General features: G+C 39.0%; 1 protein-coding gene across 1 annotated transcript in view; it reads left to right on the top strand.

The window, feature by feature from the left end:
* LOC309633371 (uncharacterized protein) overlaps positions 1-12,952 on the top strand; it is a 394,758-nt gene that overhangs the window by 173,490 nt on the left and 208,316 nt on the right. The window contains exon 7 of the mRNA XM_082402165.1: positions 2,203-2,319. Within this exon, the coding sequence (XP_082258291.1) occupies positions 2,203-2,218 (16 nt within the window). The 3' untranslated portion in view covers positions 2,219-2,319. The remainder of the gene's footprint in view (positions 1-2,202; positions 2,320-12,952) is intronic.

Here is a 12,952-nt window from a genome sequence, read left to right as displayed (position 1 = left end):
TTTAGGAATTTTTAATATTTTATAAGAGGAAAATGAAAATATATGAACGTCATGATTAAATTTTTTAAAAAATAAAATTTATACACGTATACATGCATACATACATGTAAGATCCATTGTGATATACAAAAAATTCTAATGGTATTTTTCTGGAGGAATTATGGGTAATATTTTTTTGTTACACAATTCATTACATCACATTCTTTTTCGTACAGTCTTTTAAATTTTGAGCATGAATTCATTTAATAATCTGAAAAATCTATTTGTAATATTTTAGAAACAACTTTGAAATAATTTTACCCAGGGAATTATGAGTTATTTACATGTCAAATAATATTTTTAGGAAGTTGTGAATGATCTCTTCCTAGGAATGATAAAACGTACTTCACAAAAGTTGAAGGAGATTATCACTATGGACTCATTCAATTCTAAATTCTGAGTCTATAGTTAATTTAGGTTTGTTTATAAACAGTATGCATTATGTATACATTTCTTGTATGGTGTCAGGGAAGAAAAATTTTCCTCTACCCTTCCCAGTTCTTCTGACTGGTCTAATAAGTCAATTGACACGAGACATTAAAGGGAGAAAATCAAATTTAATTTCATATGAAAGGGGGCTCCATAAGAATATAAAGCACTCAGGAGAGTTAGGCAACTGACTCCATAGCTATTAGCTAATAGGGACTTCAAAGAGGGAGGAAGACCCTCTTTGAAGGGAAGGGAAGAGCAAACTTTTGGTCAACAAGAGTTACCCTGTCCTGTGGAGAAGTCTTTCTCAGGTAAAACAAAGTTACCTTAGGTGGCAGCTCTCTTCCTGGTGCATCCCCCCTATCTAAATTATTTTAAGCTGTTAAGGGGAGGTTAAAAAGAAAAACTTTCTGAGTGTTCTGTTTCTTAAAAATAATCAGCATAACATAATTCTCATGCCAAAGAAACACATTTTGGGGTGGCAAAATTTGCTCCCCTACAATGCTTATAGAAAAAAAATCATATTCGTATTTAGTACAGACACTACTTGATTAGACAGTACCTAAATTATTGTTAAAGTCATTTACCTTCCTCTGCCTCCATGCCATATAATTCATTTATATTAGACCCTTTAAAGTAGGGAACAAGTCCTACAGTTTAATTGCATCTTTCCATGTTACCAATCATAATACATTCAGTTACTAATCAAAAGATAGAAGTTAGCCTCATGATGTCAGGGAATGTGTTCTCTTTACTTTTTTTGTTAGCTCTAGTATCTAGAATGTACCTGGAACAGAATGAGTATTCACTAACTATTTGTTAAAAATGAATAACGTTTGATAATGAAGATGAGTTTGCCAGACTTAAAACAAGGTAATTAATAATATTTCATCTATCTCTACCCCACTATTTTATATGTCTTCCTTGCAATCAAAATTTATCAAGAACTTGGTGATTTTTAATCATATTTGCCATAGAACTACCTGACATCGAGCATTTGAACAATGCTCTGATTTGTTCATATTTAATATCAGCTTCCAAATTCTACATTAAAGCACAATGTTTTTTAAACTACTTAGGCTTTGGTAAAAGGCCAGATTTGACGGCACGGAGGATGTGATCAGTGATTATCACACTCCTAGATCATAAAGCCAAGAAAAAGGAGACGAGGAAATGGGTGATATTGTGGTGAGCCACAGCTTATTGGCTGTAGCTGAGTCACATCATAAAACTGTCATTCAATCCAGGGAAGGGAAACTCCGGTATTGCTTCTAATTTTTCTCTGAGCCCTGTTCATGGTAGGAAACCCTGTGAACAACCTTCTGTTAATAGCCAGTCAAATGCTCCTTTTTTATTTGCAGAAATATTTTCTTGAGAAATATTTGTATTGACCTTTCCTTAGGAAATACACACAAAAATGTGAACATTTTTATTTTAATAAAGATCAAAATCCATTTAATATATTAATCAAAATTCAGATGCATATCAAAATCTGGGGATAAAAAATTATTGTTATTCTCGTTCCTCTCTTCTTGTGTTACGGACTGAATTGTGTCACTCCAACATTTATATGTTGAAATCCTAACCCCCCAGTGTGACTATATTTAGAGGTAGGGCCTTTAAGGAGATGCTGGACCTTAGCTAAATGAAGGCATAGTGTGGGACCCTAATCCAATAGGACTGCTGTCCTGATAGAATGAGGAAGAGACATCAGAGATCTCTCTCTTCACACAGAGAAGAGGCCACGTGAGGACACGGAGAGAAAGCGGCTGTCTTCGTGCCCAGAAGAGGGCTGTCACCAGAAAACAACCCTGCAGGCACCTTGATCTTGGACTTCCAGCCTCCAGAACCGTAAGAAAATACATCTCTGTTTTTTAAGTCGCCCAGCCTGCAGTGTGCTGTTATGGCAGCCCTAACAGTAATACGAGAGTCAATAATAGTCTCCTTTGCTCTTTTTATTATTCAAATAGAATTGAGGGTGGAGTTCCCCTAATGTCAAGTTCCACTCAAGCATGTGCTCTCAGACTTTTCATTTTCTTCAAGCATCCCTAACCACCGTAGGTGTCAGCCACCCTCGAACTGCTATTTCTGTAGTCTTGTTCATAGAGCGGAGTGTGCGGACTCAGAGCTCGTTCCATTTTCTGGGCGGGGCGTGCCTCCTTCTGGAAGGCTTTGCACTAGATGTGACTAAGGGGATGGAGGTGCCCTAAGAGTTTCCAAATGGCCGGAGGTGTCATTGCCTACCATGAGGCTCCCTCAGCAGGCCGTGTGCCGACCCAGGCATCTCTTCATGCCGACACTGCGACCCTTTACTGAGTGTCCCTGCCTGTTCCTTTCCCACTGCGTGTTTACTTTACATTAATATAACTTGAATGCCAAATAAGCTGTTGTTCGTGCCAAAGCTGCTGTCATTCTAGCTGGGTAGAAGCAAGTGTTACAAGTGAACGGGAGAAACCCTTTCAGGGTAACAGACAAATCAAGGTTGACACTTCCTCGTTTATAGAGTTAAACATTTGCAAGATGAGAGACCGAAATGTCTACTGACAGGAGCCATTAAACTCACCGAGTGATGGTGAAAAATAAGTAAGTCACAGCTAGAAGGACCTGTTTTCTCCAGTGGAGTAAAAATACCGGAATTTAGCTGTGTAGTCACTGTGGAAAAGGAGTCAAAACAAAAGGTCAACGGGGAATTCGAAGGGGGCAGCAGGGTTTTCGGCATCCTGTCATAGAAAAATATTCCTTTAATCTAGGACATATGCAGAGGTTCAATCAACGTGATTGAAATAATCCTGAAATAAATCAGATAACTAAAAAAGGAGTACTTTTGCTGTATATAATTGCTTCAACGATAGAGAACCAATACTCACTGGAAAGCATGTAACTTTCTGAATGTTAAGAGAGGTTGATTTTTTTTATTATTATTTGTTTTATTTATTTATTTTTGGCTGTGTTAGATCTTCGTTGTGGTGCGTGGGCTTCTCATTGCAGTGGCTTCTCTTGTTGTAGAGCACAGGCTGCAGGCACGCGGGCTGCAGTAGTTGTGGCTCGTGGGCTCTAGAGAGCAGGCTTGGTAGTTGTGGTGCACGGGCTTAGCTGCTCCACGGCATGTGGGATCTTCCGGGACCAGGGATTGAACCCGTGTCCCCTGCCTTGGCAGGTGGATTCTTAACCACTGCGCCACCAGGGAAGCCCGAGAGGTTGATTTTATGAGTTCCAAGATTCCGCTGAGATATGACATCCCACAGTTATAAACCAAACCTCCACTGTGATTTAAATTCATCTTCATTTATATAGGACATGACTGTCCCCCCAACTATTTTCGTGATACCTGTGTCACATCTATATTGTGATAGATGGCATATACAGCGATGTATACCCAATAAAATCTTGTGCAAAAGTGTACGCTCGCCAACTTACTTACAACATTAGCATAATCACCAGCAAGGTAAAAAAAAAAAAATACAAAGTTACCTGTGTACTGGAAGTGCCCCCTTACTTCCCTCTGATCCCTGTTCACACTACTTTTTTATGCCAAAACTTCATTCTCATTTCCATGCTAATCACGTTCTTGCTGATTTTTAGGATCTTTTTTTCTTAAACATGTATCCCTAAAAACTAAAATGAATGGAATTATACGAATATGGGTAATTCTGCAGTTGTTTCTTAGCTCAGTATTACATTTTAGAGAATCGCCCACCTTGTTCTGTGCGTGTGTGCAAGTATCTCTGATGGGTCTATAGTCAGGAGTGGGTTTTCTGGGTCATAAGATAAGAGTATCACCAAATAGAGGAAATATAAATTACCAACTGTTCACCACAACGGTCAGACTAGGTTACTTACCCAGTAGGATTGTAGGTGAGTCTCTGTTGTATCACTTCTTTCTTTCAGCAATTATGGTTAATGGGTAGTAGGATTGCTTCGTGGATTTAGTTTTCATTTCCTTAATTATTATTGAGACTGAACATCTCTTTTTGACTAATGTAACCGAGCAAGGGCTCATGTGCTGGAGGTGCAGAAACCCAACCTGACAGTGGGCATTCGCAGCAAAGTAAGAGTCTATTGCAGGTGCCAAGCAAGAGTGTGAGAGACAAGCATCAGACCCACTACCCCTTGGTCTGTAGCTGTTATTTATTTTTTTAAAGGGGAGGAACAAAGAGACTAGGGTTAATCATTGTCTAGGGACATTTCTGTGACCTTGCTTCATCATGGTTTCAGCAGTCAGGCTGTCTCCGGTTTCTGAGTCTCTGGCCGGGTGGTGCATGGCTGGGGTCCATGGCTGGGGTCCGTGGCTGGGGTCCATGGCTGGGGCTCATCTTGCCCTGGAGACACAACCTGAGTTTGTATGATAGTGGTGCATGTCTAGAATAACAATTTTAGTATGCTAACGATGTTATCGACAACAGCTATTTTAGTCATCTGACTCTGGTTGATGAGTGTTCAGTGAGCACCGAATTAAGATCAGAGGGGACAAGAAAGGGAAAAAAGTTTTGGATGGAGAGATGAATCATAAATTCGGCAGGGGAACTCGATTTTAGGGGACTTGGTTTCACTAATTAGGTCAAAAACATTTCCTTTTGGAAATCCTCCCTTGTGAAGAGCCTTTATAAGTCTCTTAAGCGTTTTTCCTTTGGGTACGTTGGTTTGGAGGAGTTCTTCATAAATTATTTCCTTAGATGACATTTGTTGATTACATGTGTCAGAAATATCATTTCTTACTCTTGGCTTGCCTTTTCTCTACTGGTATCTTTTGATAAATAGAAATTATTATTTTAAATATAGTATAATTAATCATATTTTCCTTTATGATTGATAACTTTATGTCTAGCTTAAAAAATATTTTCCACCCAAATAGTAAAGGTAGTCTCCTATATTATATTTTAAAAGCTTTGTGTTGCTTTTATATTAGATCTGTGTTCACCTGGAATTAAGTTTTTGTGCGTGTCGAGGTGGGTCGAGGGTGCTTACTTTTTTCTCTTTTTTCTTTGAGGGTAGAAGGTAAGGAGTATCACATTGTCAAGACAACATTTGAAGATGTGTCCCTCCTCACTGCTGTGCAGTGCTGCCTGGGTTTATACACACATCTGTCTTGTCCAGGGCTCTATTTTACTCTGTCTCTCCTGTCCGTCACTGAGCCAGTACCCACTGCCTACATTATGCAAGTTTAAAACAGCTCTCAATATCATTTATAGCCAATCCTCCCTCTTATTCTTCCAGAATGTCTTATCTACTCTTCCCCTTTGTATTGACATAACTATGTTAAAATCAGCATGTCAGTTGCCACCCGGAGCAAACACATTTCTAGTACTGTGATTGGAATTGTTGTTCTTACGGTGATCAGTTCAGGGAGAATTGACATCTCTAAATATTAAGTATTTTAATCAATAATTATGGCATATAGTATATCTCCACATTCATTTCTCTCAATTATAAAAGGTATATTTTTGCTTTACCTCTGTATGTTGTCAGTTTTAGAAATGTAACTGATTTTTCTAAATAACCCTTTTTATCTTTCCATCATTGATTAATATATTCTTTAGGATTTTTGAATCTATGTCTACAGAGAGATTTGTCTGAGCGTCACTTTCTCCTTAGAACTGTAAGAGATTCTTATACCAAAGTTTTGCTTGTCTCATGTAATGGATGGATAAGTGTTTCCACTTTTTATATTCTCTGGAAATATTTATTAAGTCAGCAATATGTCTTTCTTAGATGAGTGATAAGATTTGTTGGTGAAGCCACGTGAGCCTGAAATTAAGGGAAAGCTTAAAATTGTGAGATTTAATATTTTTAATAAGTATAAGATGTGTAATTTTTCTCTTTTTGCTCTGAATTTTGATAAGATGTGTTTTTCTAGGCCTTTGAGCATTACCCCTAACTTTTCAAATTTACTACCTTAAAACTGTTTATAATGTCCTTATTTTATAAGGACATTATAAACATTAAATATTCATAGAAACTGTATTGATTTCCCACTCTTATCAGTGAGGTTTATTGTTTGTGCACTTTTTTGTTTCTGCTGTTCAGTCTCATCAAGAATTTATTGAATTTATTTAATACATTCAAGAATCAACTTTAGGCTTTGTTGGTCTTCTTTATTTCATTTTTTTAAATCTTATTCATTTATTCTCTTTTTCATTTCCTTCAGCCTTCCTTCTTTGTGAATGAATGGGTTTGATTTAATATAAAAAAGATTATTCTGCAAGTCAGCCTCATGTCAGAGGCTTACCCAGTATCAGCCTTCACTCATCTATACTTGTGTTGAAATGAGATGTTTACCTTCATTTTTGAAGATTTTTGCTGTGTTGGAGAATCTAGGTTGGTGGTTGTTTTACTGGCTTCCATTATTTTATGTTGAGAAATCAACACTCATTATTGTCATTGCCCCTCCGAATGTACATCTCTTTTTCCTCTGCCCACCCCCACCCCAAGAATTTTCTCTCGGTTTCAGTCTTGCTGTGCTGTGCCTGCCTGTGACTTCCCTTCTCTTTCCCTTTCTTGGGGCTCAGAGAAGTGCCTGGATGCCTTTGCTACTCTGGAAAACTCTCAGACACCATGTCTTCAAACACGGCTTCTCTCTCCTCTTCTTGTAGCATCTGACTAGGTGTTTGTGGTCCTCTCTGCCCTATGCCATGTGCCCTGATTCCCATTTCCCTCCTGTTGTCTCTATAATTTCATGTGGATGTTTTCTACTGAAAATAATTCTCCCTCCAGTTGTTGTGGTAGGAATGGCCCCCCAAATGTCCATGCCTTAATCCCTGGAATCTGTGAACACTTTACATGACATGACAAGAGGGGCTTCACAAATGGAAATAAAGTCACAGACCTTAACATAAGCAGGTTATCCTGGATTGTCTGGTGGGCCCAATCTCATCACATGAGCCCTTAAAGCAGAAGACTTTCTCTGGCTAACAGAGGACAGATTAGACAGAAGAGAGAAGCTGATGCAGAGGAAGTTGAGGAATTTGAGGTACAAAAAGGATTTGACCTGCTGTTGCTGACTCTGAAATGTGGGGACCCACACGGACCAGACAGAGGACTGTAGCATCTCAGGGCAGCAACCCTCTAACAGCAGCAAGGACTGGGGTTTTCAGTCCTACAACCCCAAGGAATGGAATCTGACCAACAACCTGAATGAGTTTGGAAGTGAGTTTATCCCCAGATCTTCCATAAGGGAACACAGCCCAGCCACACCTTGATTTTGGTCTTGGAGACTAAGCAGAAGACCCCTTTGGGTCGTGCTATACCCACACTTCTCATCTACAGGGCTCCCAGATCATAAGTAGGTGCTATATTAAAGCCACAGAATTGGTGGTGATTTGTTACGCAGCTGTGGAAAATGGATACATTTGTATAGTCTGCCATTAAATCAGTCATGTCCCTAGTATCAGTGACCATCTGCTTCCCTGTGTGTAAATTTCTGTGTCTGTGGTTTCTGCTCCTTCCATTTCATGTTGGTTTACTCCTTATGTGCACTTCAATTTTTGTATTGTTTGCTAAACATTGTATTTTCAAAATTATTATTGAAATAATTTGATTTCAAATTTAGGTAGAATGATTGTGTCATCTTCCAGAGATTTTCTTTTGCTTGTGAGACAGGAAAGAGGCAGGGCACAACCTTTAAAAGAATACCATAGCCCAAGGACACGACAGAAACTGATTAGAACGAATGAGGTCCAAGATGGCGGACAAGTTGACTTCCACTAGACCTTGACCCTCAGTATACACTCACTGTAACACATCAGCTAAATCACACACCCATAGGTGCCATGACAGTTCCAAGGCCGACCATAAAAGGTCAAAAAGTGGGTGGTGGCCCAATTCCTGGAAATCCCCACCCCTTCCCCCAAATAGCTGGAATACTCCTCCCATTCCTCCCACTCTCAGGAGCTGAGATTATTTGTAGCTAAAATGCAATCCCTGTGAATATTTGTATAATTTCTTGTTTTACTTACATCCTGGGGTGCCGTCTTTCTTGTGCCTCAACCACACATTCCCAGTCTGGCCCTGGACATCCATCTTTATCCCTTCTGCCCAGATCAATAATTCATCACTACCTTGTTGGGTCTCCAGTGCCCTCCAGCAGACATTTCTTATATTTTGTACAGCATTTTTAGCTTTTGGAAGCAAAAATATTATTCCAAAGTAAACCTTACTTTAAACTTTGAAAGCAAAAGGGTCTCTATCTTCCCAACTGTTTAATTTGAAATCCTACATTTAATATAAAACTTGTAAATAAATATACCTACATGCTATTTGATATATAACCCGATGAGTCTTTAAGAGCCTTGGCTATGGAGCCAAACTACTTGGGTTCAAACTCTTGTTCTGGTGTCTATTAATGTGTGACCTTGAGAAATGTACCTAACTAATCTCTGCTTTAATTATCTCCTTTGTAAAATAGAGATAATAGCGGTACTTCTTCCAAAGGGTAATGGTGAAGATTGAATTCGTTAATGTGAGCATAATAATGAGAGCATTGCCTGCACCTAGTAGGAAATTAATTAAATATATCTCTAAATTTTATTAGAAGATGTTTCTAGTGAGAAGAAAGTTAGGTGTTACAGCCACCAATTTGCCTATATTTTCTATTTATAAACAACTTCTTAGCCAGTGCTGATGTTTTTCAATGTCATAACTCTCTCTTTCCTCTCTAATAGAAAGGTAAAAGTTTAATGAATCTATCCTCTACTGCACAACTTGCATGTAGGGTGACTTAGTTGAGTCATAGGATTTGCATTTTCCTTGCTATTGATTAACTTAGATGTGGGCATGCAATGCAATTCTGACCAATAAGTAGGTGCAAGTTTTTGAAGGCCTTCTTGGAAATGAAGGACACCAAAAGGAGCAGTCCCTGCACTGCTGCTTTAAGAGGCATATGACTGTGGTGCTTGGCAATCTTTAAGGAAACTAAGCTGCCTGCAGAGAACAGCAGAGATGGAAGGGAGCAGGGGCCCTGGTGACATCTTGGTGCTACTGAACCCAACAGCTTTGTAGCCAGCCACTCTGTATCCTGGTTGTCTGAGAAAATACAGGGTGTGTTGTCATTGTTTACGACAAGTTAACTGAGGTGCAGCCAAAGCTGTTTTACCTGATGCAGTCAGCATCCTCAGTTCTTTCCTCTGCGTGAAAACCCTGTTAATCCATCCCCTTGGGTGCCTTGAAGGGTCCACATTGACAAGTTTTCTGTTTAGGAAGCATGCTAAAACTGGGGGTGAGGGCAATGAAAGGTAAATGTCCCTTTATTTACAGTATATTTTTATACTGAAATAGGGATCTATGTCTATTGATGTCAGATGATCAGTATTCACATAATTGTTCACCGAGTACTTGAAAAAAATTATTCACTTTTCTCTCAGCCTTCCTTCAGTTTCTTTAATCTTTGCTCATAAATCATCCTTCCCTTAATCATTTTTGTGTCTTTTCATTGGACACCTTGCATTTCCTTCCACATTCACTTTAAGATGGGAGCATGGGAAAAGAAGAGAGGAACAAAAGAACAGTCAAAATAAAATTTCTGACCAATTTCACAGCAGCCCCAGCTGGCCAAGGGAAAACAGAAATGCACTGCCCATTTTCTTTATGCGTTAAGGAGGAAACAGTAATCGGGATCTCTGAATTAAAACATCTGCTTTATTTACCTGTGACAGAGGGCGACCAAGAATGAGTTTCAGGGGAGCCTTTTTATCATGAGGTTATTCAGTGAATGGGCTTTAAAACAGAGCAGAGGAATGAAAGAGGAACCTTTCTGTGATCAGCCTCTGTGATGTGAGGCTGATTAGTGGTTAAATTGCTTTAGGTCTCTTATGAAACGATGTTTGCCCTGTATTACTAGGCAAAGTTTAAACCTTTGCTATCAGGATAGTGGATGATGTCAAAGAAATCAAGGCAGTCATTTGTTTATTTTACCATATCTGGGGAAAATAAGAAGAGATTACAATTGCATTGAATAGCTATCTGAAAAAATTTCCATTTCCCAAATTTCCATAATATTGTCATTCTCAGTGGAATGTGTTATTTATTTTATCTCTGATATGGACATAACTTATTACTATGTGTCATTCTTCATATGTTTACAATTCCCAATGGATGGTGATAAATTGTATTTATTAAGATTGGAGAAATGAGTCTGGAAGGTTTTATTTAATATCTATTTTATCACATGCATATTTGATTATCAGTTTTTACATGTGCATGATAATGATGAATGGGTAATTTATATGCATGTAATTGAACAAAGGTAAAACAAAACTTGTCCAAATAGAACTAAGACTGCATTTAAAAATGATTTAAATTGAAACATTTTCATTTTGTAAAGTAATGAACCAAGTTACAAAAAAAATACTTAGTATAATGTAACACCTGCATAATAGTCAAGCAACATTCTAGAAAGATAACTTGGTGAGTGGGGCCCCTGATGGTTTTATGTTTTTGCCATCATGCATTTGGCAACCTGGTAAAGCCTAGTGACCAATCTCAGAATAATCATAATAGTGGTTAACAACAACATAACAACAACATATGTATATATACATGCATAAACTAAAATATAAAATTATGAAGGCAGCTATGTCTATTGAAATAAATGTCAAAACATAAATGTGTGCTATAGTAGCATATATAAATCTTTAATAATGCATTACCCAGTGAGGTATAGCCATGGCTCTGATAATTTTAAACTAGTGGTAAAGGTAAATGATATTTGAGAATTTTGCAATAATTTAAAAGTCATATAAAATTATCTGTAATTTCTATTGGTGACAAAATTACAGGTGCTCATAATACTACTGTGATGGGTTGCCTGGATTCATTAATAGAAAAATACTAAATTTCAATTAGATATTAGTAAAAATAAAGGCACAATTTCTCATTCGCATTCCTGGGCCCACTGATTTCTGTCTATGGACATTTGGGGACTCATAATTTCCATAATTAGACGCCCTTGGATGAATCAAGGCTGTTGGCAAACCTGGCCTTTCCCAGTCGGAAATCCTGGTTTTCCTAGTTAATAATTGTGAAACTTTGGAAGAGTCCTTCCACCATCCTGAACTTAGTTTTATAATCTAAAAAGTAGAAAGCATAACAATATCTGTTTTTCAGTTATATTGTCACTGAGCTATCTCATAGCAATGCATAATATATGCTCTGAAAACACTGCAAGACTTCTTAGATTATAAAAATATATTATAGTTTTTTTTGCTTTTAAATGCATAGTTAGTTTAATCAATATATTTCGAATCCTGGTGGGTGTCTGTGTGTGTGTATACAAGTGTATTTAAGCTCAATCTCCAACAATATTGCATAGTAGGAATAATTTCATTCTTTTACATTTTCAACTCATTTAGTCTTTTATACTTCTACTTTTTCATATCTCTTTCCCTTTCAGATCAGCCCTTTCTTCTCTCATTGTTCATCTTCCTAGAACTACTGCATGAAAGGCCACCCAGAGCCGTGCTAAAATCCTTTCTTGGTTTGGCCTTGACTGCAGCAACCTGCAGACCTTGTCTCAGATTCCAGCCCGTATCACTGACCCTCTTACGCCTCCTTCAGCTGTTACCTGAACCTTGAACTGCCCCTCAGGCTTCCACCCCTCCCGCATGTGCATTAGTTTCCTATCGCTGTTATAACTACTGGCCACAAAGCCAGGGGCTTGAAAAACACACGTTTATTGTCTTGCTGTTCTGGAGGTCAGAGTCGACAGCGGGTCTACCTGGTGCTGGCAGAGCTGCGATGCTCCCTGGAATCTGTACCCCTGTCTCCTCCATCTGCTAGAGGCCCCCTGAGTTCCTGGTTCATGCCACTCCATCTTCAAGGGCATCAGGGACTGCTTGGTTCTTTCCCATGTGCATCGCTCTGACCCTGACTGTCCTTCCTCCCTCTGCCATGTTTAAGGGCCCTTGTGGATACACACACACACGGGGCTCAGCCAGGTAAGACCAGGGTATTCTCCCTCTCTTGAAATCAACTGCTTCCTGAACCCCTTTGCACAGAACACCACATTCCCAGGTTCCAGGCATGAGGACCTGGACCTTTTTGGGAGGCCAGGGGTCTCTTCACGGCACCAGGCGATGATGATGAGATGCTTGTTTTTTTTTTTTTAAGAGACCCAACTGTGAGGTGAGTGTGACAAGGATGCTGAGACTGAAGATTTTTTTTTTTAATTTGTTTATTTTATTTATTTATTTTTGGCTGCATTGGGTCTTTGTTGCTGCATGAGGGCTTTCTCTAGTTGTGGTGAGCAGAGGCTACTCTTCATTGTGGTGTGCAGGCTTCTCACTGCGGTGGCTTCTCTTGTTGTAGAGCACGGGCTCTAGGCACCTGGGCTTCAGGAATTGTGGCACCTGGGCTCAGTAGTTGTGGCTCGTGGTCTCTGGAGTGCAGGCTCAGTAGTTGTGGCACACAGGCTTAGTTGCTCCGCAGCATGTGGGATCTTCCCGGACCAGGGCTCGAACCTGTGTCCCTGCATTGGCAGACAGATTCTTAACCA

This window comes from Balaenoptera borealis (genome assembly GCF_965194805.1).
Source record: "Balaenoptera borealis genome assembly, chromosome: 8".
Classification (NCBI taxonomy): domain Eukaryota; kingdom Metazoa; phylum Chordata; class Mammalia; order Artiodactyla; family Balaenopteridae; genus Balaenoptera; species Balaenoptera borealis.
This window is presented reverse-complemented; position numbering and strand designations above follow the sequence as displayed.